At 39.0% G+C, this 22,511-nt stretch overlaps 3 protein-coding genes and 1 long non-coding RNA gene across 4 annotated transcripts; 1 reads left to right on the top strand and 3 right to left on the bottom strand.

Annotated features, from left to right (window-relative positions):
* The first annotated feature begins 756 nt into the window (after positions 1–756).
* On the top strand, positions 757–15,242 carry LOC137576580 (lipase 3). Its single transcript, XM_068289801.1, has 4 exons — positions 757–1,228; positions 1,329–1,487; positions 14,381–14,465; positions 14,582–15,242. Exons 1-4 carry the CDS (start codon positions 806–808, stop codon positions 14,914–14,916), a joined length of 1,002 nt encoding a protein of 333 aa, XP_068145902.1. The 5' UTR covers positions 757–805; the 3' UTR covers positions 14,917–15,242.
* On the bottom strand, positions 5,698–6,503 carry LOC137577951 (uncharacterized). Its single transcript, XR_011032512.1, has 3 exons — positions 6,392–6,503; positions 6,038–6,224; positions 5,698–5,956 (listed from the first exon to the last, which is right to left on the bottom strand). It is a non-coding gene; the product is annotated as an uncharacterized lncRNA (long non-coding RNA).
* On the bottom strand, positions 14,964–19,631 carry LOC137576579 (ubiquitin-protein ligase E3C). The gene is made up of 7 exons (XM_068289800.1): positions 18,973–19,631; positions 17,742–18,901; positions 17,555–17,676; positions 16,701–17,471; positions 16,495–16,639; positions 15,741–16,440; positions 14,964–15,661 (listed from the first exon to the last, which is right to left on the bottom strand). The coding sequence occupies exons 1-7, from the start codon at positions 19,306–19,308 to the stop codon at positions 15,494–15,496; spliced, it is 3,402 nt and encodes a 1,133-aa protein (XP_068145901.1). The 5' UTR covers positions 19,309–19,631; the 3' UTR covers positions 14,964–15,493.
* A 1,231-nt stretch (positions 19,632–20,862) lies between these two features.
* cN-IIIB (cytosolic 5'-nucleotidase IIIB) lies at positions 20,863–22,511 on the bottom strand. Its single transcript, XM_068292057.1, has 2 exons — positions 22,284–22,511; positions 20,863–22,160 (listed from the first exon to the last, which is right to left on the bottom strand). The coding sequence occupies exon 2, from the start codon at positions 22,098–22,100 to the stop codon at positions 21,132–21,134; it is 969 nt and encodes a 322-aa protein (XP_068148158.1). The 5' UTR covers positions 22,101–22,160; positions 22,284–22,511; the 3' UTR covers positions 20,863–21,131.

Below are 22,511 nucleotides of genomic sequence, written 5' to 3' on the forward strand. Positions count from 1 at the left end.
TATCTAAAAAAAGTGTTTGGTTTCGAGTCCATCTTTAAAAAATTTGAAACACAAATTCATTTGATTAGGCTGTAAAGCTTCCATCAAAAATCTTTTTGCCACCTCCGGAAGAAAAGTTTGTTCCCCAATAGAAGCTCAGATTGTCGATGTTTGGATGGAATACAACTGAGTGCTGACAGAGGATTTTCAATAAGAATAATATAAATATCATATGGAGGTAAAAAAGTGTAAATACCCGACTGAAATCTAATATCTAGTAGAGTATAAAGTTGTTAAAGTTTTCAACAATACAAGGAAACAAGGTTTTTAGGTAAAATATGTTTTCTAGGCCTTTAGCCCATTGATCGTTGGAAGCTACCTACTTTTAACAATTGACAGTCCATGGTTAAACAAAGCTCACTAAAATTTATTTATTTATAGCAATACACACATGAGAGTAGCTCACACACACACACATACACTCTGTTTACACATATTGCGTATACGCGGCGTGAAATCAGTTGCAAACGCAAATTGAATGGAAATAATGAAAACAGTCGATATTCGAACGTCTCGCCGTAATCATGTCAGAAAAATGAATTGTTCGTTGGTTTATCTTATAGTCTGCGGTCTGATCGGTTTGCTGGCATCTTGCCTGGTCATTGGACAGCAGATCGATACCGTTTGCCGGATAGTTCAGCGTCATGGACTCGAGTGTCAAGTGCATCGTGTGGTTACTGCGGATGGCTATCAATTGACTATACAACGTATACCAGTGTCGCTTAATCAAAGTTGCGATGCGGCCGGACGACGTCCTTTTGTGCTTATGCATGGTTTAATTGGCTCGGCGGGTGATTTCGTGACAACCGGAATGAGCCAGAGTCTAGCCTTTCGATTGCATCGGCAATGCTTTGATGTCTGGCTACCAAATGCTCGGGGTACCACATATTCGCGTAGTCATCGCTTATTACAGACAAATCAGGCAGCTTTTTGGCATTTCAGTTGGCATGAGATTGGCATATACGATCTGCCAGCGATAGTCGATTATGTCCTTGGCCAAACGGGACACAGTCAATTGCACTATGTGGGCCATTCCCAAGGGACGACAGTGCTATTGGTTTTACTCTCTCAGCGACCCGAGTATAATGCACGTTTTGCCAATGTAGCTCTAATGGCACCGGTGGCATTCCTTAAGCATTTGAGTAGTCCGCCGTTGCGTCTGCTGGCCAGCGATAGTCGTGCGGTAACAGTGCGTATACTTGATGAACAATGGCAAATATACATTTGCCAGTGATTTTATTCGCATAAAGTATTGAAAACACACACACACACACATTTCACATTTGCAGCTGCTGCTGAATCAACTGGGTCTACATGAGCTATTACCAGCCACGGCTCTTACTCAGGTGGGTGGGCAATATTTCTGCTCCTCGTCCCTGCCCACCTATGCCCTGTGCACACTCTTCACCTCGCTATATGTGGGCTTTAGTGACTATCCGTTGGATCGTGTGAGTACGATTATACGTATTTATATGTCTATATATATACATATATGTATATGCGAGCCATGCCCATAATTTAGCCAACAAAGCGAAATATCCGCCGCCCCTTCCCCACTCTCTCTCTCCTTCTATGAAAAAGTTGTTCTGTTTTGTATGCAAAAAGTTTTTATTGCACTCAAGAGTGCGTCCCCCCGCCCCTTCCCATCCAGACCACCCAACATCAGAGGCCCCCCTCTCAAACCATCTACAAACAGACAAACACGTTTGGCGCCGGGCTTTAGTTTTTCGGTAATAAAAGTTATTTGAATTTAAATGCGTAAACGAGCTGGCTTTGCCCTGGTCTGGCCCGGCCTGGACCAGAGCACTTCCTGGTTGCTAAAACTATAAGCGGAACCATAAAAGGGTAACTTAGCTATTACACAAAGGATGACAATTGGAAGTCAAAATTTCCTTCACATGGTAGTTTAGAGTATTTAAATCGTCTACTAGTTCCTTCTAGCTATTCAAATTTTTGCAGCAAAAGGTGTACGCTAAACTTTTGCCTGGCTTCTGGAACACAGACTCACCTCCTCCTCATTTCCCTCACTCACATTACGTATACGCCACATTGCCTTAAACACTTTTTGTTTCCCGCACACGGTACATTTAAATTTTTGTTTTGCCATGAAATATGGCAAATAAATCGCGCTCGTGTAACAGCAAAACTAACACAAAATAAAACAAAAACCAAAATATATACATAGAGAAGAAACGAAAAAGAAAACGAAGGGAAAAATAGAAAAAGTAAACTTTATGGCTTATCTCTTTTGGCCCCGAAAATATACGGGAGCCAATGCGTGCTCAAAAGGCTTAGGACAAGTGGATGGAGAATGGCGAATGGCAAAGTGGCGTCAAGTGCTTGTTAGTTATTAGGGTAAGGGCACAAGCCAATTGGCCGCCACGACGTTGAAACAAGGTGAAGCTGGATTTAAAGTTTTCCCATTTCCCGCCCTCCTCCTCCTCCAGGTAGAAATGGCTAAGCCAATACTCACAATTTCAACAAATTTTATCCACAATCAGTTACATACATATATTTTCTGATTCTCCCTATCTCCAAGGGAATTGTAAATCTTACATAAGAAATCGAAAAGTCAAGGGGATATAAAAAAGAAGCATTTCAATAGCCAAATCTATGTACATATATATGTATGTATATAGCTATCTGTAAGCAAACAAATCTGTCCAGTGGCAAGTGCAACCGACTGTCGCATGCTAAGTATCTGTTTCTGGTATCTTTATCTCAAAATTGTCATAACTCGCCATAAGCAGAAACAAATTTGAGAGAAACGCAAGACGAAAAGTGTAAAGAAAAGAGTCAACAGGCAAACAAATAAACAAACAAACAAACTGAATGTCTGACTGGCTGACTGACGGACTAAGGAGACGCCGCTGCATATTTATGTAGCTTTCCTTAGGGCAACGAAAATTGTTAAGCAAATAAAAAAATAGAATATAAAAAATAACAAAACAAACAACATCAAATTTAGCAATATGACGCATTTACTATGCTCTTTCTATTTCTATTTCTATTTCTATTTCTGAGAGTTAACTTACTAGGCAAGGGCACTCGGTATACATATATATGACCTAAAAAAACGATCACTTTTGACTTTATCTTTCAAAATTTTTCTGATTTTGAGCTGCATTTTATGACAATTTTAACACTAGCCAAGCGAAAATCATCCGAGGTTTTCATATTTGAGTCGATGAAAAAACAATGAGTATTCTGTTGCCTAGAAAAAGCTTCATCCAATTGGGAATCCAACGATCGAAAGGGATATTAGGGAAATTTTCTCCCCCCAGAAAGATTTTCTAACTTCTTAAGTAATAACAAATCAAAATTCAACTGATTTTCCCCTCGAAATCTAGAGCTAAACCTGATAAAAGACAGAACAAAGAATGTTTAAGAAACAATATCAATTAAATCGAAATCCATTAAGGAGCAAAATCAGTTAAATTTAATTGAGCACTTTAAAAGATTGGTGACCATACTGTCAACATTCTATGTTTAATCTCTTGATATATGATTTTAGGTAACATATTTGTGAACAAAATGGTCCGGAAAAGGCTTAAGGACTTAACTTTTTAAGTGGAGTTTCACATCTAAATAGATAACTGATCAACTGATGCCCTCAAGGAAACCGTTTTTCAGAGTTTCTTAGTTTTAAGATTTAATAATCATGGCATATAACAAAATATTTGCCATGCCCAAGTATGTATTATATGACTTTTAGGTCGAGCTCTTAAATATTGAACACATTTTTAGACTTGTTAAGATTTGCAGTCGGTTATAGACAAAACACAAATTTTATCTTGTGGGTATCTAAAATAAAGATCAAGTGATGAAGTCCTCGAAACTGCTGTTCGAAAGTTTCCTAGCCGGGTGATAATTGTGTTCAATCTGTCTTAATCAAGATTAGCTCTAGATATCTCTTTAAGAGTGTTCCTTCAAATATGCATTAATTTTGCAAAGACACACAGTTCTCTAGGGCTCTCTCAGTGATTAAGGATAATATAATAATGAATATCCACATAGTGTTTATCTGAAAAAGATAATGCCATCCTATATAAGGAATTTTGGCACAAACTTAAATGAAATTTCAGCACCGATAAACGAGACTACAAAATAAACAAAATATTGCCAAGCAGTTGGTATTGTACATACCAACAAACAGAAGCAACAGTTTAGATTGAAACCGCCTGCAAAAGAGTAGCAAAGTCCTTAACAGGACAACGGGTGGAGTGATTTAAATCCGTGAAGCTCTTTAAAACAAACTAAGAATAAGATTTACATTAAAACTTTTTATAACAACCGATCCAAAACAGAGATTTGCATACAAAATTGTTTCTGCTCAGAGTTTTGCCAACTATTCATATGACTTGAACTTATTATCCTTCTGAGAAAAAAAGAACTCAAGTGTCGGAAATTTTTTGCTTCCCGGCGTTGCATGCTTCAGGCTCAAGTTAATATATCGTTTTGGAAAGAGGGAAAAAACGCTGCCAGGCAAATGGAGCCTGCGATACTTGTGTGACAACTTGCAGAACATACTTTGGATAGACGTCCAAATAAATATTTGTGCATATTTAGCCCACCCCCACAACCTTACGGCCCCGCCCACCCAACTGTCGACCCGCCCCTTCGTGGCCGGCATAAAGTTCAACACACTTGGCCAACTGCAAACTGCAATGCGACAGCAAAGATTCAAGAATGGCAGAAAAAAAAAAATCAAAACCAAAAACCGAAAAGAAAAAAATAATAAAGAAAAAGAAAAACAGCAAAAATCCGGGAAAAACTCTGTTGGAAATACAAACAAGCTGGCGGCAGGCAAAAAACGAAAAAGAAAAAAAAAGGAAATTGCGAGTATTTGCCACAAGTTGTTGCAAGCACGCAGCGAAAATGCCAAAGAAAATGCAACGACCAGGCGGCGGAAAATCAAATAAACATCAAAACAAAACAGAAATAAAACTGAAAAGAAAAGCAACAACAACAAAATACACACACGCACACACCAACACACGCACACACACATACACATATACATTGAATGTCGCCGCAGGACTCTGGTCACGAGGAGACGAGTAGCTTGAATGGCTGCTGTCATGACAATTTAAAGTCGAGCGATTTACATAAAATTGTGGCAAAATGAATAGCATGCGAATGATGCGGATATGGTAGCATATAAATATGAAAATTATTATACACATTTCTGCTTCTTCTTTTTTCTATAAATATGCGTAAACTTTTGTTTGTTCTTTGTGCCACGGAAATTGTACATAAATACATGAACAAGTATGTACATAAATGTATACATACATAGACAACATTATCATTAGCTCGATTCCGAGGACTAGGGACAACAAACGTTATGTAATGTATGTATGTACATACCTACATACATATACATACATATGTACCTTAATATATACTTTAGTCGGCATTAATAGTTGGACTTTACATGAACGTTGTTTCCTTTCTATTTATGATTGAAGAAACATCAAAGAAGTTATGTTAAAATATCCTACAGTTCAGATATCCTTGCATACTTTGGCGCATTCTATCTCATTATGTTTCAAAAGCTTTATTTGTGTCTCAACACATAAGATCCGTTCAATCGATTGACTTTTGCTGCAAGCCATTCCCACAAAGAAATCTCAAATATTTGAAATAGATTTTTAGATTACATTTTATTTAAAATTTATTAAATTCTTTAAATCAAGTTGGCTGGTCAGATTGGTACACAAATTTTGCAGATAATCCAATCCAAGCTATGTCAGTCAATGCAAATGTCCATAACATAACTATCGGTTGATCAGTTCGCAGATTCAATCATTTTTTGGTTTTGAATACATACGTTTTGGGGATTGAACGTTGAAATCTTATAATTATAAAGGAAAATTATGGTCGGGGACCGTGATATGGCGAACCAAAAGTTTTGCTGTAAGAAATTAAAATAAAATTTCGAATTACTAACGGATAAATAATAAAGTAGAGGTCTGAGACTAACTAATAGACTTACCAGTTGATGAATATTAAGGAAAATTTGGCCAAATTTCAAGCACAGCTAGAAACGAGGCATTATCGAGCAATCCTGACGACGTAGCACAATTTGTGTTTCGTATCGGTTGCATTCACCGTTAACCGGACAATAGGGGACAACAGCACACAGATCCTAGCCATTGTCCTTGATGACTTAATCCCTTCTGCTGTAAGATATAAAACACAAATTCACTTAGAAAATTATTTAAAAAAAAAAAAAAAAAAAAAATGGACGAACACGTGTATAAGTCCTTTTGAATAAAAAAAAATAAATTAAGAAACTTTCAACTTATTCACTCAAAAAAAAAAAAAATTACACTTTTACCGAACTCACTTGACGACAACACTTTTGAACAACTGAGGAATAACTGAGGATTATTGGTTTCTGGTGCGCCTTTTATAGCCAATTGTCGGCCTGCTAAGATTGAAATTAAGCAAGTCATATTTTTTGACATCCAGGCCTAGTGGTGATATTGTTGCGATAGGTAGAAACGAGCACATGTTATCGAATAGGGAAATCATTTTTAGCGATTCGTTTTTCTATTTTCTCAAGTCAATTTCTAACCGACTTCAAGAAGTTATATTTCACTTTACTTGCAATGGAAAAATGATTTCATTCTTTAATTAAAATAATTTCCCCCTTAAAATGAATGTATGTATGTACATACATACATATGTATGTATGTACATACATTCCATTTACTTAACGTCGAAATTGCCAAATGTGTGGCATCTTTTGGGGGGCACATGGTGGCGCTTTTTTTGATAGTTCGTCCTTACAATAGATAAAACTACCAGGATCAAAAAGTTAAAAGTTAAGCAAACAAATTTTTGTAAATGAACAATGAACTTAAGACTTGCTGGAAATTTAAGCCAACCCTTGAAATGGCAAGACTTTGAGTTTCAATAATGTGAATTTCAATTCTTTAATTTTTTGGGCAATAGGCTTTAAAAAAGACACACAATTTTTTATTATTCTCATTTTGTTGACATTCCCAATTATAATATTTCTTTTAAAGTCGGTCCACGGAAGTCTTTTTCATCAAGAAATAAGTTAACTTGTTAAATTGTTAATAGCTTATTATTATTGAATTAATCAATCCTAAAATAAGGGGCTTGAGTGCCAGAAAGGGAGATTCCTTTCGGGGTTCCCATAAAAAAGAATTGGAAATGGTTACAAATTAAACTGTATAAGTCAGGGCATCATTACCTACAATATATCTTAAGGAACTCAGTGATCGTACTGTTATTGCCTAGGAAAGCATTTCATTAATTATATCTGTAGGATCGCGGTATGGTGGAGGTGACTTCGAGTAAGAATCGGTATCGACGTAATGTCGATAAAACGATATACGATAGCGAGAAGTAGTCAGTCAGTCAGTCCGCAGAGAGTCAGTGGAACAGAGTAAGCCGAAAAAGTTGTGTCTCGAAGTGTGAGCAGTGCATTCAGAGTAAAGTTGAAAAATAAAGAGAAATATTGTGAAGTAATCATTAATTTTATCAATAAGCTAATAAACTAACCAAATACAATAAAGCCGATAAAATTAAAGCCCAGTGTGTGCAAAGTGAATCTCTCGAACTTGGGGACTCATCCAGGTAAAGGCAAAAGTTCCACATCTTGGAGGCTTGACCGGGAAAGGCTGAAGTTTCCACATCTTGGGGGCTCGTCCAGGATGCGTTATACGGTAGGACTATCCATCAATCATCAAATTGTTGCAGTCTGAGACCCGTTATTGTACATCAGTCATCAAATTATTGTAAAAAAAAAAAAAAAACAAAAACGTTAAATCCGTGAAAAAATTGTGAAATTCAGCCCATTCTTGGAATAAGTCGCCACACAGAGAGAGGGAGACAACAGCAGAAATTCTTGACAAACGAAAAAAAAAAAAAAAAAAAAAAGCACCGAGCGTCCACTGAAAATTTTTGGCGCCATGTCGTAAAAAAAAAAAAGCGGAATCTACAAGAGCGACAGAGACGGCAACACGGCAACGAACCACAGAGACAACGACATGATCATGCGGAGCTGAACGAGGCAGCAACAAGACGAAGACCTAAGAGAGTAGGCAACGAGGCACTGAGTGTGCGAAGACAAAGACCTAAGAGAGTAGGCAACGAGGCACTGAGTGTGCAACCGACGAGGCACAAAGAGTGTGCAAATACGAGGCACTGAGTGTGCGAACGAGACGAAGAGCAACATTCACACTGACGGCGGCATCATCCCCAGAAGTGTGCGTGACATGACGACAAGAGAAGCAAAACGAGATAGCAACAAGACGAAGACCTAAGAGAGGAGGCAACGAGGCACAGAGAGTGCAAACAACGTGGTACAGACGGTGCGAACGACGAGGCAAAACCCAGACGAGAAGCTCTCACACAGACGACGGCATCAACCATCGCAAGTATTCAGAGAGCGGCGAGCAGGCAGACACCAAGAGAGAAATATTCACACAGACGACGGCATCAACCATCGCAAGTGGAAGTGCAGCATTGAGGCCGAAAAAGAACACAAGGAGATCCAGAGAGCAGCATTCACACCAACGACGACAAAGAGTTTCCAGAGAGCAACACCCACACCGACGGCGGCATCAACCCCAAAAGTGTGTGTGACGCGACGATCGAGTACAGAGGCGTACGCAGCGATTTTGGCTTACAAGAGGGACGACAACAGAGTGGAGATACAAGAGCAAGTATTAACTGAGCAAGAAAGGGCCATAACCGAAGAGTAAAACATTTGTATAACATTATAGATTGATATCAATTAACTTAACCCACTAACGTTAGCTTAAGATACATTATTTGTTATATAATTTGTGTGAATTTAAATTATGCCACACGACGAAATCTTGAAATTCACGGTAGCAGAGCTGAAAGAAAAGTTGAAAGAAAATAACTTGAGTATTAAGGGAAACAAGGCAGAATTACAAGGAAGACTAATAACTTTTTTCGAGTCAGGAGTTGAAGAAGCATCCTTCTACGAGGACTCACTAGAGCGTAGCTTACAAGTAGTAAACGATCAACAAGAGGTACAAAGTATAATGGCGTTTACACTAAGAGACATCCAAGATTCGTTAACTGTATTCGATGGCAGCCAGCAGCAAGATGTCGACAATTGGCTTGCAGATTTTGAGAACTGTGCAGAGACGGTCAAATGGAACGATCTACAGAAATTCATTTATAGTAGACAATTGTTAAAAGGGGCTGCGAAATTGTTTGTCAGTACCGAAGACGGTCTTACTGATTGGATTAGTCTAAAGTCAGCTTTAGAGAGAGAATTTTCGGAGAAGTTGTCCGCAAAACAAGTACATAAGCTACTCGAGAATAGAAAGAAAAAACATAGTGAAAGTTTGATCGAATATTTTTATGACATGAAAAGTTTGGCGAAAAAGAGCACATTAGATGAAGAAAGTGTTATAGAGTATATAATAGAGGGTATACCAGATTCGAAGCAGAACAAGACTGTATTGTATCAAGCCAGGAATTTTAGAGAATTACGAGAAAACATGAAAATGTACGAGAAAATATCTACTGAGAAAGAGTCAAAATGGTCTAGAGCATCAAAATTCGAGAAGAAGCAGCAGGATATTGCTACAAATGAGCCGAGATGCTACAAGTGCGGAGGAAGAAATCACATAGCCAAAAACTGTAAAGAGAGCGAGTTTAAGTGTTTTAAATGTAACCAGCCAGGACATAAGGCAAATCAGTGTAGCATGCAGGGAAAAATGTTCGAAAAAGATAGTCATAAAGTGCAGCAGCTTACTCAGAAATCATATAATCGTGTCTTCAAAGATGTTCGTTTTGGCAATGAGGTTATATCAGCGTTTTTCGATTCAGGTAGTGATATCTCGACTATAAGTGAGAGCGCGTACAAACGAGTTTACCCAGTTCCCTTAAGTTCGAATGTAAAAGAGTTAATGGGAATAGGAAGTAAGAAAATCTACACCAAAGGATCTTTTGAGTTGGATACGGCATTAGATGGTGTTCCTATTAAGATGTGTTTCCATGTAGTGAGAGATAGAGATACATTATATGATGGTGTAATTGGAAATGACGTATTTGAGGTCGTAAATGCTACAATGGGAAAACAAGGATTAGTGTTTTACGGGAGTAATCAATCGGTTGGGGGAAATCAAGTTATTACTCGTTACAGTAATCCGCAAGATCCACCCCCAGTACGCGATGAAAGTCCCATAGAAGAGTTGCAAAACACGTTTGGGCAGATATTGACTACGAGAGTCGAAAACTTTTCGTCAGAGATAGAGCTTTCCCATTTGAGCATTGAGTTGAAGTCTAAAGTCCTAGAAATCATTTCGGATTATAGTCCGGTCAAACCAGCTAACTGTCCAGTGGAAATGAAGATTATACTTACTGATGAAATACCGGTATATCAGAAACCAAGACGCTTATCGTATGAAGATCAGAAAAGAGTCGATCAACAAGTCAAGGAGTGGTTAGAAGAAGGAATAATTCGCCACAGTGTATCTGAGTATTCTTCTCCAATTGTATTAGTACCGAAGAAAGATGGAGAAAAGAGATTATGTTGCGATTACAGAAAGGTAAATCAGAAAATTATAAGAGATAATTTTCCAACTGCAGTGATTGACGATGTATTACATAGGCTACAAGAAGGTAGAGTGTTTACAACTCTTGATTTGTGTAATGGCTACTTCCATGTGCCAGTTGAAGAAAACTCAAAGAAACTAACTTCGTTCGTTACTCAAAATGGGCAATTTGAATTTAATTTTGTACCGTTCGGCATTAATAATTCAGCAGCTGTGTTTACTAGATATATTTTTGCAATGCTGAGACCGTTGATTAATGAAGGCATATTGATGTTGTACATGGATGATATTATTATTCCAGCAAAAAATGAGTTTGAGGGTATGGAGAGATTGAAAAGAGTTATAAGTTTAGCAGAAGAGTCGGGATTAAAGATAAAATGGAAAAAATGTCAATTTCTTCAGCGTAAGGTAAATTTTTTGGGATACATCATAGAAAATGGCACTATCAAACCGTCAAAAGAGAAGACAAGTGCCGTAGAGAATTTTCCAGTTCCTCGGGATGTGAAAGGAGTCCAACGTTATTTGGGTCTTACTTCATATTTTCGTAGGTTTATGAAGGATTTCGCTACGATAGCTAGGCCGTTGACGAATTTGTTGAGAGCTGACGTACCTTTTAAAATGGGCATAGAAGAGCTAGCTTCTTTTGAACAGTTGAAAGCGGGATTGAGTAATCCACCGGTTTTGCGTCTTTTTAATCCTAGAAGTGCGACAGAAGTTCATTGTGACGCGAGTATGTATGGGTACGGCGCGATTTTACTTCAAAAAGATTCGGAGGATCAACAATACCATCCGGTAGAGTATATGAGCAGACGAACTACTCCAGCTGAGGAAAAATATCACTCGTACGAGTTAGAGGTACTGGCTATAATCCAAGCATTAAAGAAGTGGAGAATATACGTGATGGGCATAAAGATAAAGATAGTTACCGATTGTAATGCTTTTGCGATGACGATAAAGAAACGTGACGTTCCGCTAAGGGTGGCCCGATGGGCTATATTCTTGCAAGATTTTGATTTCGAAATTGAGCATAGATCAGGGGTCAAAATGAAACATGTCGACGCGTTAAGTAGAGTATATTGTTTACTGTCAGGAGATTCTTTGAAGAGTAAAATACAATTTGCACAGAGAAAAGATGAATGGATCAGCACGATTCTGAAAGTGTTAGAAAAGGGAACGCACGCCGACTATTACGTGCAGTACGGAATATTGTATAAGGATCCCGTTAAGGAACTTATTGTAATACCTACTAGCATGGAGCAAGAGATAATATTGGTTGCTCATCGACAAGGGCACTTCGGAGTTAAAAAAACGGTTGATCTAGTGGAAAGAGAATATTATATACCTGGTCTGTTGAACAAAGTAGAGATAGTAGTGAGGTCGTGTATGGAATGTATCGTGAGCGAGTCGAAACAGGGTCGAAAGGAAGGTTTCTTGAATGTTATTGATAAAGGAGATGAGCCTTTGGTAACTTTTCACGTGGACCATGTCGGGCCAATGGAGTTAACCAAGAAACGATATAACCACATATTGGTAGTAGTCGATGCATTTTCGAAATACGTATGGTTATATCCGACGAAAAGTACAGGCTCGGAAGAGGTTGTTGAGAGATTGCAGAAACAGTCTGAGTTGTTCGGAAATCCAAAGAGGATCGTTAGTGATCGAGGTAGCGCTTTTACGTCTCACATTTTTAAAGAGTACTGCGAGTCGCAGAAGATACAACATTTAGTGATTGCGACAGGAGTTCCGAGAGGAAACGGGCAAGTAGAGCGAGTTAATCGGATTGTTATAGCATTGTTGACGAAACTGTGTGCCAATGATCCTGGAGCATGGTATAAGCACATAGGTAGGGTGCAACAGTTTATAAACTCGTCACCACCTAGAAGCACGAAGATATCCCCCTTTAAGATATTAACTGGGACGGAGATGAGGACTAGCTACGATTTAGAACTAAAGGGTATGTTGGAAGAAGAGTTATTAATCGAGTTACAACACAATAAGTCCGAAATACGTGACGCAGCGAAAAGGAATATAAGCAAAATGCAAGAAGAGAACCGTAAAACGTTTAATAAGTGTCGAAAATCTGCAAGTGAATATGAGGTCGACGAGCTGGTGGCTGTTAAGCGGACGCAGTTTGGTTCTGGCCTTAAGCTTAAGGGAAAATATTTGGGACCTTATCAGGTTGTTCGGAAAATGAGGCATGGTCGCTATGCGGTTGAGAAAGTAGGAGATGGAGAAGGTCCGAAATCTACTACCACCGTGGCAGAGTATATGAAAAGATGGTGTCCATCATTCGGGGCGAATGTGGAGGTCGGATGGCCGAATGTAGGATCGCGGTATGGTGGAGGTGACTTCGAGTAAGAATCGGTATCGACGTAATGTCGATAAAACGATATACGATAGCGAGAAGTAGTCAGTCAGTCAGTCCGCAGAGAGTCAGTGGAACAGAGTAAGCCGAAAAAGTTGTGTCTCGAAGTGTGAGCAGTGCATTCAGAGTAAAGTTGAAAAATAAAGAGAAATATTGTGAAGTAATCATTAATTTTATCAATAAGCTAATAAACTAACCAAATACAATAAAGCCGATAAAATTAAAGCCCAGTGTGTGCAAAGTGAATCTCTCGAACTTGGGGACTCATCCAGGTAAAGGCAAAAGTTCCACATCTTGGAGGCTTGACCGGGAAAGGCTGAAGTTTCCACATATCTGTGTTATATTTTGTTTTACAGTTGTTTATTCACATCAAAATATATATTTAATTTTACATTTATATTTTTGAGTTTATTAAAACTGGGCTTAAACCTGTTTTAGGTCAATAAGTCTTATGAATATGTAAGATTTTGAATTACAATTTTTCGCTTCCTTATTTACATATATTACCATTGGAGATATAATACAGCCATTACAACTCCTGGATGGTTTAGCAGAGTCAGCTTTATCAGAGCTTAGTGATTCCGATTTATTGACTTTAAAGATTTAAGGATTGTTGGCCATATATCCCCTCAGATGAACTTCCATTTCGTCCTAAGATTCCAATCGAGTGTAGATATTTAAAAGTTTCGTTTATCCTAAAAGGCTTTACGCAAGAAATGAAGTCAAATAACTTTTTATTGGATAAATAAAGAGAAAATGAAATAAAAAAACCCAAAATTAAACAGGACGACCACAAAACTTCAACCACAAATTGAACCAAAATTAAACCTTGCCTTTAATTTGAACGCATTACTTTGAATGTTTAAGCCCAAAATCAATCCCAATTGACAGATTTTTCAATTCAAGTTAGAAATATTCGATAAGTAGGTAGAACCGTATATGTTAGGTCAATCCTCTTTGGCAAATCGATTGCTGGCAAATCTGAGGGCCAACAAATAAGCAGCTAATTTCAAAACAAATAATAAAAAAGAGGGGAAAAAAAAGGAAACCAACTCCCTGGCCAGCCATCAAAGCAAGGACTCCAACGACTCGGACACCGAATCGCCTTTGCACTATGGGGACCTTTAGATGGGGTTTTGTGTTTGTTCATCTGTATATGTGTGTTTGTGTTGTGCACTTCCGTCTGCTTTTGTGTCGCAATGAAACGGAAATAGCAGCGCGAACATATACACACAACACCCACACACACACACACACTCACACACAGATGAGTGGACAAGGCAGGGCAAGTTTCCGGTTAGCCTCGTAAAATTTAAACGTTTTTTTGGATTTAAGCCTTTTTCTTGCCCTCTCCCTTAACTTATTGGCAATGCATTTTCTTTCTTTCACCACGCCATAGAACATCTTTCCACGCATACTACAGACGACACCGGCGGGTATTTCACGTCGCCAACTTCAGCATTTTGGACAGCTCATCAATAGCGGTAAGTTGAAACACCTGGCGCAACTGAATATTGATGACCACCACCACTACCGCCAACATCACCAGGTGCACCCCCCACCCAACATTCCATTCATATTCATTCTTTTGATTTTGCAGGCAACTTTCAACAGTATGACTATCGTTCGCCTAGGCTCAATCAGTTACGTTACGGCCAAGCCGTACCACCCTCGTATCGCTTGGCCAATGTCCGCCTGCAGCGACTACAGATCTTTTACGGCACTCGTGATGCACTTGCCAGCCAGGCAGATGTCCAACGATTGGTCCGGGAGTTAAGCACCAGCAACAGTCGCTCCATCAGCCTCTATCAGGTTCGAGGCTATAATCACATTGACTTTCTGTTTGCAACCACCGCACCCAAAATTGTCTATGACCGTATTATACAACAAGCCTGGCAATTCGACACAGCCATCCCAGCAGCAGCTGGTCGATGAGAAAGGCGCAGCAGTCGGAGAACTCACTGATTGCATTTTTGTAGAAATTTAATTGAAACCTAATTTATTGCCAATACATAAATTTATGCTAACAAAAAAGATTGAAAAAAACAAAATCATTGGATAACATTGGAAGTTTCATCAAGGGACCGTCTCTAGCGAGCACCATATAGAAAATATAATTTATGTAGGAATCGAAATATTAATTTCTTACTTCAACAAGAGCTCAAATTCTGTTTTAGGATTACATTTATATTTTGTAATATGATTAAAACAAAAAAAAAGTGAAAAGAAAAATCCAAGGAAAATCAAAGAAAAATAATGCAATTGGGGGGGGAACATAATGAAAGAGTAAAATTTGAGAAATTAAACAGACCTCTTTACGCTTTGTAATTTACACTAAACAATTACGTTAATAATATTATTTGATGTACATATAAAACTGAACAGGAATCGTTGCACCATCTGTAATCCTGTCCAGAAATTGGATATGTCTATGGGTGGAGTGTGGATATCTATAGGAGTGAGTGTGTGTGTGTGTGTGTGTGTGTGTGTTTGCGTGTGATGTATATCCGACCTAACTTAATTCAAAACCTACACCCGACTGTATGGCGTAGAGTAACTTTTCACGCATTTGATCAATTGTCTTAAACGGAGGCAGCTTCAATAGATTGGTACAAGTGCTGGCCGTCGGCAGTCGTTCCATATCGCCGGCATTTTGTATAAAAAACGGAGGATCCAAATCCTGTTAAGAGAAGAACATTAGAATTAGATTGTCTCATTAATTTGAAGAGATTGTGCCAATCTTAATTGGGATTACGCACCTTAAAACCAAGTAAAGGTGGCCTGGAGCAACTGGTTACAAATTTCAACAGCTGCCTGCGCTGTAGATCATCGAAACCTTCGAGAGCCGACCAAAAGGCGACAATGGATGGATGTTCTGGCGTATATTCACCACCATATTTGCAATGCCTCTTAAGATCCTCCAAATCAATGGGTATTTCGGCACCCGAAATGAGTATTTGCAATTCCTTATTGCTAAACATATACAGCCACTCGATGGGTAAAACATTCGATAATCCCTTACGAAAAGCAGTACAATGACGCCTGATTTGTACATTTAACTTGTAGTCGGCAATCAATTGTAGATATTCGATGCGATTCGAATTGGTCACTGGAATGCTTTGGCCCTGCGGTTTTAGCTCCACAATCTGTGTCTGGCCCAATGAACTACTGGCAACTGTGAAATCTAAATTCAATTCACTGACATCGCCCGTATAGTCTTTCAAATACAATAAATTGCGATATAATTCTGGATCCAAAGAGGCCAATTGATGTATATCCACATCTGAATATTTTCCAGCCAATTTAGTTAGAAAGAATTCAGCTAGTGGTAATTCCACCAATAGATTCTCATAGATGGCTTTACCCAGAATCCGACCAATGAAAAAATAATGTTTCTCATAGTCAGCAAACAGATCAGAGACATTAGGATTCGGATACAATTTGTTATCCGTTGTGACCCTAAAGGAAAGATCAAATTTATATTCATTTCACCACAAATCTCGAAATACTTACATAAAGAATCCTCTGTTGGGATCAAAGGCAGATTTAATGAGCTCTGAAAGGAATTCACGGAATACTCCCCCACCATCAATGCCAGCTTCATCCAGACCCAATGAAGATACAAACTGTATGCGAAACTTTACGCGCAAATCGGGTTCTGAAAAAGGGAGACGATTCTGATAGATAACCATCCTTAGTCGGCATAAAGATATTCTTACCATTTTCAGGCCTCAACTTGTCATATGCATCTTCATATAGATGCGATCTTCGCACTGTAATCAATATGGATGGTCCTTGTAGAAATGACTGTAGATTTCCCTGCACACGCATCTTATTGGCCGCCACCAGGCCTTGAAGTATGCTTACACGCTTATTGAACGCCACCACAAAAGGTATTTCACGTAATATGGTTATCGAACGCATCTGCTTGGTGGACATTGGTGGACCATTCTCGAAATCTTCGCGCGTAAAATCACGAATGGGTTGAAATGGACGTATACCCCTCAAACGACTACTATGAGTCAAGGGCAAATCAGTCGGTCTATCTAATGGCAAATCCAAGCGATTTACTGTCCAATGCGATTCCGGGCAAAAGCCCAAACGTAAATCTCGCGTGTGTATCTGATTGAGCACAAAGACGACTACCTTAAGCAAATTGGCCCAGATTTGTTTCTGATAACGCAATCGCTTATCATCGGCATCCGTGTGACCCAAGACACTGCGATAGTTGGCCAAATTTGAGCGAGTTTCGGGAAAGGCCAACTCCACCAAACCCAAACTGATGTCGTTCAAAGTCTTCGACATTTGCACAATTTCAGCTATGGAAAATGGCATAAGGCGAACATGATTAATGGGCTGCGTATGCGTCGATGCCAGTATTAGCTTGTTCTCCACAAATTCCACATCATGCAAGGTGGGCAAAAGGCGTCCAAAGAGCATACAAAATGTAGCCAGTAATGGTATCGTACGATCTACGCCCTGTTGCTTAGCTAAAAGCACAATAAATATAAGATATTAATCAGTTAGTGTAAAAAGAAGAAAGACTTGAAATTTTCAAGTTGAAAATACTTACGCACAACGCCCTTTGAAATGAGTACCAGAGGAGCCGAAAACCCCAACTGTGTGGATTCAGCAGCCAATCTGAACCAAACAGCCCGTATAAACTTTGGTGTAAAGGCCAAAGTGTAAAGCAATCTAAAAGGAAACGTGATAAAGGTTTAAAAAGATTTTTAAATCCTTAAAATTAAATTTTAACTCACTTGTATTCGAAAATTGCATGCTTATTGTAGATCATTAAATTGTGACAGATCTCGCAGAGGGCATAGATCAATTTTCCATGCTCGATATTAGGCTCCAATTGTTTAACTATAAAATTCACTCGATCCGTTTCATTCAATATGGCTATCGATTCCAGCAGACAAACTTGTTCTTTGGCACTCAATTCAACATAGGGACGACTTGTTGATTGATCCATGTCATAGTCCAAAGCCGCTGCTGGTGGTAGAGTGTCCCCATCTTCTGAATCATCATCAGATTCATCATCTGTATCCACATGACGATGCTGAGCCGAGGCATGGTTACGTAAAGTCGATTTAGGTAATTGTAAAATATTGGGCATCATTTCAGACATGAGGCGCACATACACTATGAGAAGGGAACTCTGCTGTAGGCCAGCTAGCTGTCTTCGGTCAAGAATCAATAGAGAGTTGAACAAATAAGAGCTTAAGAAAGTCTCTCTTATTGACTGTGACAAATTTTGTCCCTGCTGTGCAGTAGAAAACAGGAAGCTACGCCGACTGGATGCGACATCCAATGATGCTGAAGCTGATCCTAATGAACATTCCTCCAGCAAAACAAATAGTGATCTCATAAGCAGTCCAAAGGGAAACTCTGGCCATTCAGCCAGACAGGGTAAAACAAAATATCTAATAGGATCCGTATAGGGCATGGCCATTATATCCTTAATAAACTTTTGACAAAAATCCTGTGGCATGATCTGCATGTTTTGATTGCCAGTGGAAAATGCTCTTTGTGCTACACTTAACGGACGCTCGAGTAACTGCAGCAAAGCTTCGGCCAGTGGATTGGGGGCATGCAATGTTTCCCCATCCAAAGGAGGGCATTTCTCATCTAGCAGCTTACGCAAACGTAGAAAATAATTTCGATATATTAGGAACCCAAAGACCTTTTCCAAATATTTTAATAGCAGCGTTTCATCCTCCACATGCCGTTCCACGGCGGACACAGTGGTAAAGGTTTCCAACATGCGTAATGGAATAGCCTGGGCACTCTGCGGAAGCGTCAATTGGAGTAGGCACGCATCGAGCAGTTTGCACACTCGTAGCAACCAAATTGCATCCCGAGCTGAATGCTGCAGCAACCGTGAAGGATTACGCAGGATTTGCTGACAGATTTCAATCTGTAAAATTACAGGAAAAAATAACAATGAAAACATAGGAGACAGGAGGTACAAGGAGTGTAAGTAAGTACCAATCGTTCGCTATCCTTTGTCTCGCGGCTGCTGTAGAAGAAATTCAAACGTCGCAGTAGAAAACTTAAGCTCTCGTCCTCTATTACCCGATCGCGATGAGCATGCAGATAAGCATCAAAGGCCTCGCGTTCGGCTCTTTTACGCCGTTGTCGGTGGATGAAAGAACGTGCATACGACTGGAGCACCACAGCTCCATTGGCCTTCTGACGCAGCTCATTGCGCTTCTGGCGCTCCTGTGCTGCTTTTCGTATCACAGTATCACGGTCGCAGGTATGCGAAGCTCCGCCTAGACTTTGTATTGGTCGTCGTCTATGTTGTCCATCAAAGCCAAACATGATGTGACTAAATTTTTGTTATTGCCCCAAAAATTTACACAAGCAGCTGATCTCGCTCTATCTCCCTCTCTCTGTTCCTCTGTCCTAAACACATTCAATTGCACTCCCCGTCTTCGACACAGCTAGCACATTTGGAAAACAAAAGCTACAGACTATTGATTCTGTTGCTTTTCTTAATTAATCAAAAAATGTTATTGGTAAATTCTTGCCGCACACTTATCTGGCCATTCGTGGGCCACGTTTAATTTGATTTTGAACTAATTTGCAAACGAATGATTTGTATATTTTTCATAGAGGTTGTAAAATCGTCAATGTTAACATCATCGATTCTGAACACTGTTAAATTAAACAGTGGTATCGATAACAAGTGTTAAGGGTACTCCAGCTATATCGTAGAATCGCTTACCTTAGAAATAACGAAATTTTGCCACTTTTTTAAATACTATTTCATAAAAAGCTATTTTTTAAAAATAAGTTTTTAGTTTATTTAATATATTTTTGCAATTTTAAGTGTGGGGGGAGATTTTAATTTTTTGGGGAATCCCATTACGGCTAATTTATTTTATAATTGGCTGTTAATCAGTGTGGCCAGACTCGCCGTACTCAATTCAAAAACGAGAGACTCTTTTGAAAAGGTTTACATTCTTTAATTTAAACTTGTTGTTAGTTTATAGCTGCTTAGACTTTTCAATTAACTCAACTAGTGCTAGTGGGACATCTAGACTTGGATCGTTTACTAGAACCATGTCATAAGCTTCCATGAATTTAGATAGATTCTGTTCCACCTGCCCATTTAGAAAGCCAATTTTAAGAACTGTTTTAACTTGCGGCAGAATACCGTTAATTAGTTGCACATCTTCTAGTTTGCTTCCCAGAAGTACAATGTTCTCCTTTAAATTCATCTGATTAACCTTGGGCCTAAGTCCTTTTAGGACTAACCCATCTTGGCATTCCAAAGAATCCTCTATTACATGAATGTTGTCGTACTTGTAATTTGCTTGTCGGATAAGTGAGACCATACAGTCACCCAGACCACACGGTGAATAGAGAAATAGAGGAACTTGATGGTGTGACAAGTGTTTCAGAAATTCTTCAGCATAGTCCCTTAATGACGCCTTAATTTGGGTAGTTAACGAATCTGGAGCTTCTCGTAACTTTACACCTTGAAGAAGTTGCCGGATTTCATGAAAATTGTCCTCTATCTTTCCTGGCAACATATTCAAATCTTCCACCAAGGAGTCTGGCCATAACGAGCTTTCCAAAAGCATTTTAAATACATTGGGAGCATTTCCACGGGTCAATGTATGATCAAATGTTGTTATTATTTGAAATTTTTCCGAGCCACCGTTAACCAGCTTATAGATAAGATGCTCCACATTATCCTTACTATGGCAATGAGCGAACACTATGTCTGCGTATTAAAGCACGTCGCGGAGGCTGCTCCGATTCAGATTCGTCTTCGTCCCACACCATTACAAAGTCAACTGCCAAAACATCGATTAAAAAACTGCCAGTGAATCAATGAATTAACATAGTTATAAAGAAATGTATCTATAGATATATGTATATATATATATTCACCGTTACCCACGCATTTCCACTCGATATAATTATACAATATTGAACTTATGTAAACAATTCTCGTGACAATGAGTGAAATTATGATTTACTCTAATACCCCTTAATTAGTAGTAGTAGCTTCTTTTGTTGTTGTTATATGTTTTCATGTTTTGTTTTGTTTAGAGAGTTAACACTGACCAACTGCTAATTGAGTGAGATTAGCAGCAGTTCATCAATAAATACATATGTATTAATCTCTTCTATTATAAAGAACTCAATTGTGCTGGCGGGGATCCTCCATTTTTTAATTTCAGCTTCTGCTTCTCAATTAGCTCCAGCAGGGCTCTTGGCACATCCATAGTTTGATCATCGACCAGGACAATATCGAATGTATTCATATACTTTTCCATATTCGCCTCCACATGATCGAAGAGAAAACCGATTTTCAATATATGAGATGAAGATGGTACACCCGATGCCATATCTGCATCGCCGAGCGAATCTCCCATCACAATGATGTGATCTCGCGAATGCACCAAATCATAATACTCGTGGCCGTCCAGAACCGTTTCGTTCTTATTGAACGTATGAATCATTGGCTGCTGGAATCCATCCAAAAGCCCATCACGATACTGTAGAAAATTTGACACAACTTTCACATTGGGATACATAATATCGGCCTGCTTTAGCACTGACACCACCGAATTTCCTAGGCCCGCGGAGAAGACCAAAAGGGGGATTTGCATGCGCTGTAAGTCCTCAAATAGCTCGTGCGTTCTGTCACGTAGTGCATGTTTAAATTTACTAGCTATGTCATCTATTTCCGTCTGATCGAATGGGAATCCGGATGTCACTTCGCTCGATTTTGTCCACCATTCAATCATATACTTGACTTTGTCATCTTTCGCCATATGGGGATCAATCTCAATGGGTCTGTAGATGTGATACAGTTTGTCCGTTTCCGCCTTAAATGTATCGGGCAAAGATTTGCAAGCATTGAATATTCCAAAACTAGATAGAACCTTTCCTCCATCATCGGTCCTTTGTTTGGTTATGGTATAATCAAAATCCGATACCATTTGCATACGTTCCGGTCCTCCTTGAATAAATTCATTGATAATCCGTTCTACTCTAGTGGGGTGAAGTATTCGACTTCCCTGCAAGGCTTTTAGATCTTCAATGCGAATCCAATTTTCATTTGCCGGGATTTCATTCTTTTCATCGTAGCCCATTTCCAAGCAGGTGACACGTCCGATTTGCAACAGTTGTGGATGATAAAAGCTCTGCAATATCTGTGAATTATTTCGGTAAGCAAAATTCGCATTAGTTTCAGTCGGTGTGATTGTTGTGTGTGAGGGTGTGTGGTGTGTGTGTTTGCGGGACTATGGTTATTCGGTATCTATTCAATCACTGACCTTGAGGTTTGGATTTTCTTTTACTTTTGTTTTGTTTTCTTTCTCGGCCAATTTTAAAATTTCTTCTGTTGCGTGGGCAAACTCAGACAAGGACAAGCTTATCAATGGACTATCGCAGCTTTAATATGACCAATGTGTTTATTTATAATTAATAACTAAACTTTCTCAATCGGCCACAAGCCAAACAAATTCTATTCTCTTCCTGATTCTACTTCTCCCACACGCGAA

Source organism: Drosophila tropicalis, unplaced genomic scaffold, assembly GCF_018151085.1.
Source record: "Drosophila tropicalis isolate 14030-0801.00 unplaced genomic scaffold, ASM1815108v1 contig_593, whole genome shotgun sequence".
Taxonomy (NCBI): Eukaryota; Metazoa; Arthropoda; class Insecta; order Diptera; family Drosophilidae; genus Drosophila; species Drosophila tropicalis.

Bases quoted from the DNA above. Each gene is read 5' to 3' on its own strand.
- LOC137576580 (XM_068289801.1), top strand. From the start codon at position 806: ATGCATGGTTTAATTGGCTCGGCGGGTGATTTCGTGACAACCGGAATG. The intron at 1,488-14,380 runs GTGAGTACGATT...ACCACGCCATAG, and splicing joins GTGACTATCCGTTGGATCGT to AACATCTTTCCACGCATACT. The intron at 14,466-14,581 runs GTAAGTTGAAAC...TTGATTTTGCAG, and splicing joins TGGACAGCTCATCAATAGCG to GCAACTTTCAACAGTATGAC.
- cN-IIIB (XM_068292057.1), bottom strand. From the start codon at position 22,100: ATGGGCTACGATGAAAAGAATGAAATCCCGGCAAATGAAAATTGGATT.
- LOC137576579 (XM_068289800.1), bottom strand. From the start codon at position 19,308: ATGTTTGGCTTTGATGGACAACATAGACGACGACCAATACAAAGTCTA. The intron at 16,640-16,700 runs GTAAGAATATCT...TCCCTTTTTCAG, and splicing joins CAAGTTGAGGCCTGAAAATG to AACCCGATTTGCGCGTAAAG. The intron at 16,441-16,494 runs GTAAGTATTTCG...TCTTTCCTTTAG, and splicing joins CCCAACAGAGGATTCTTTAT to GGTCACAACGGATAACAAAT.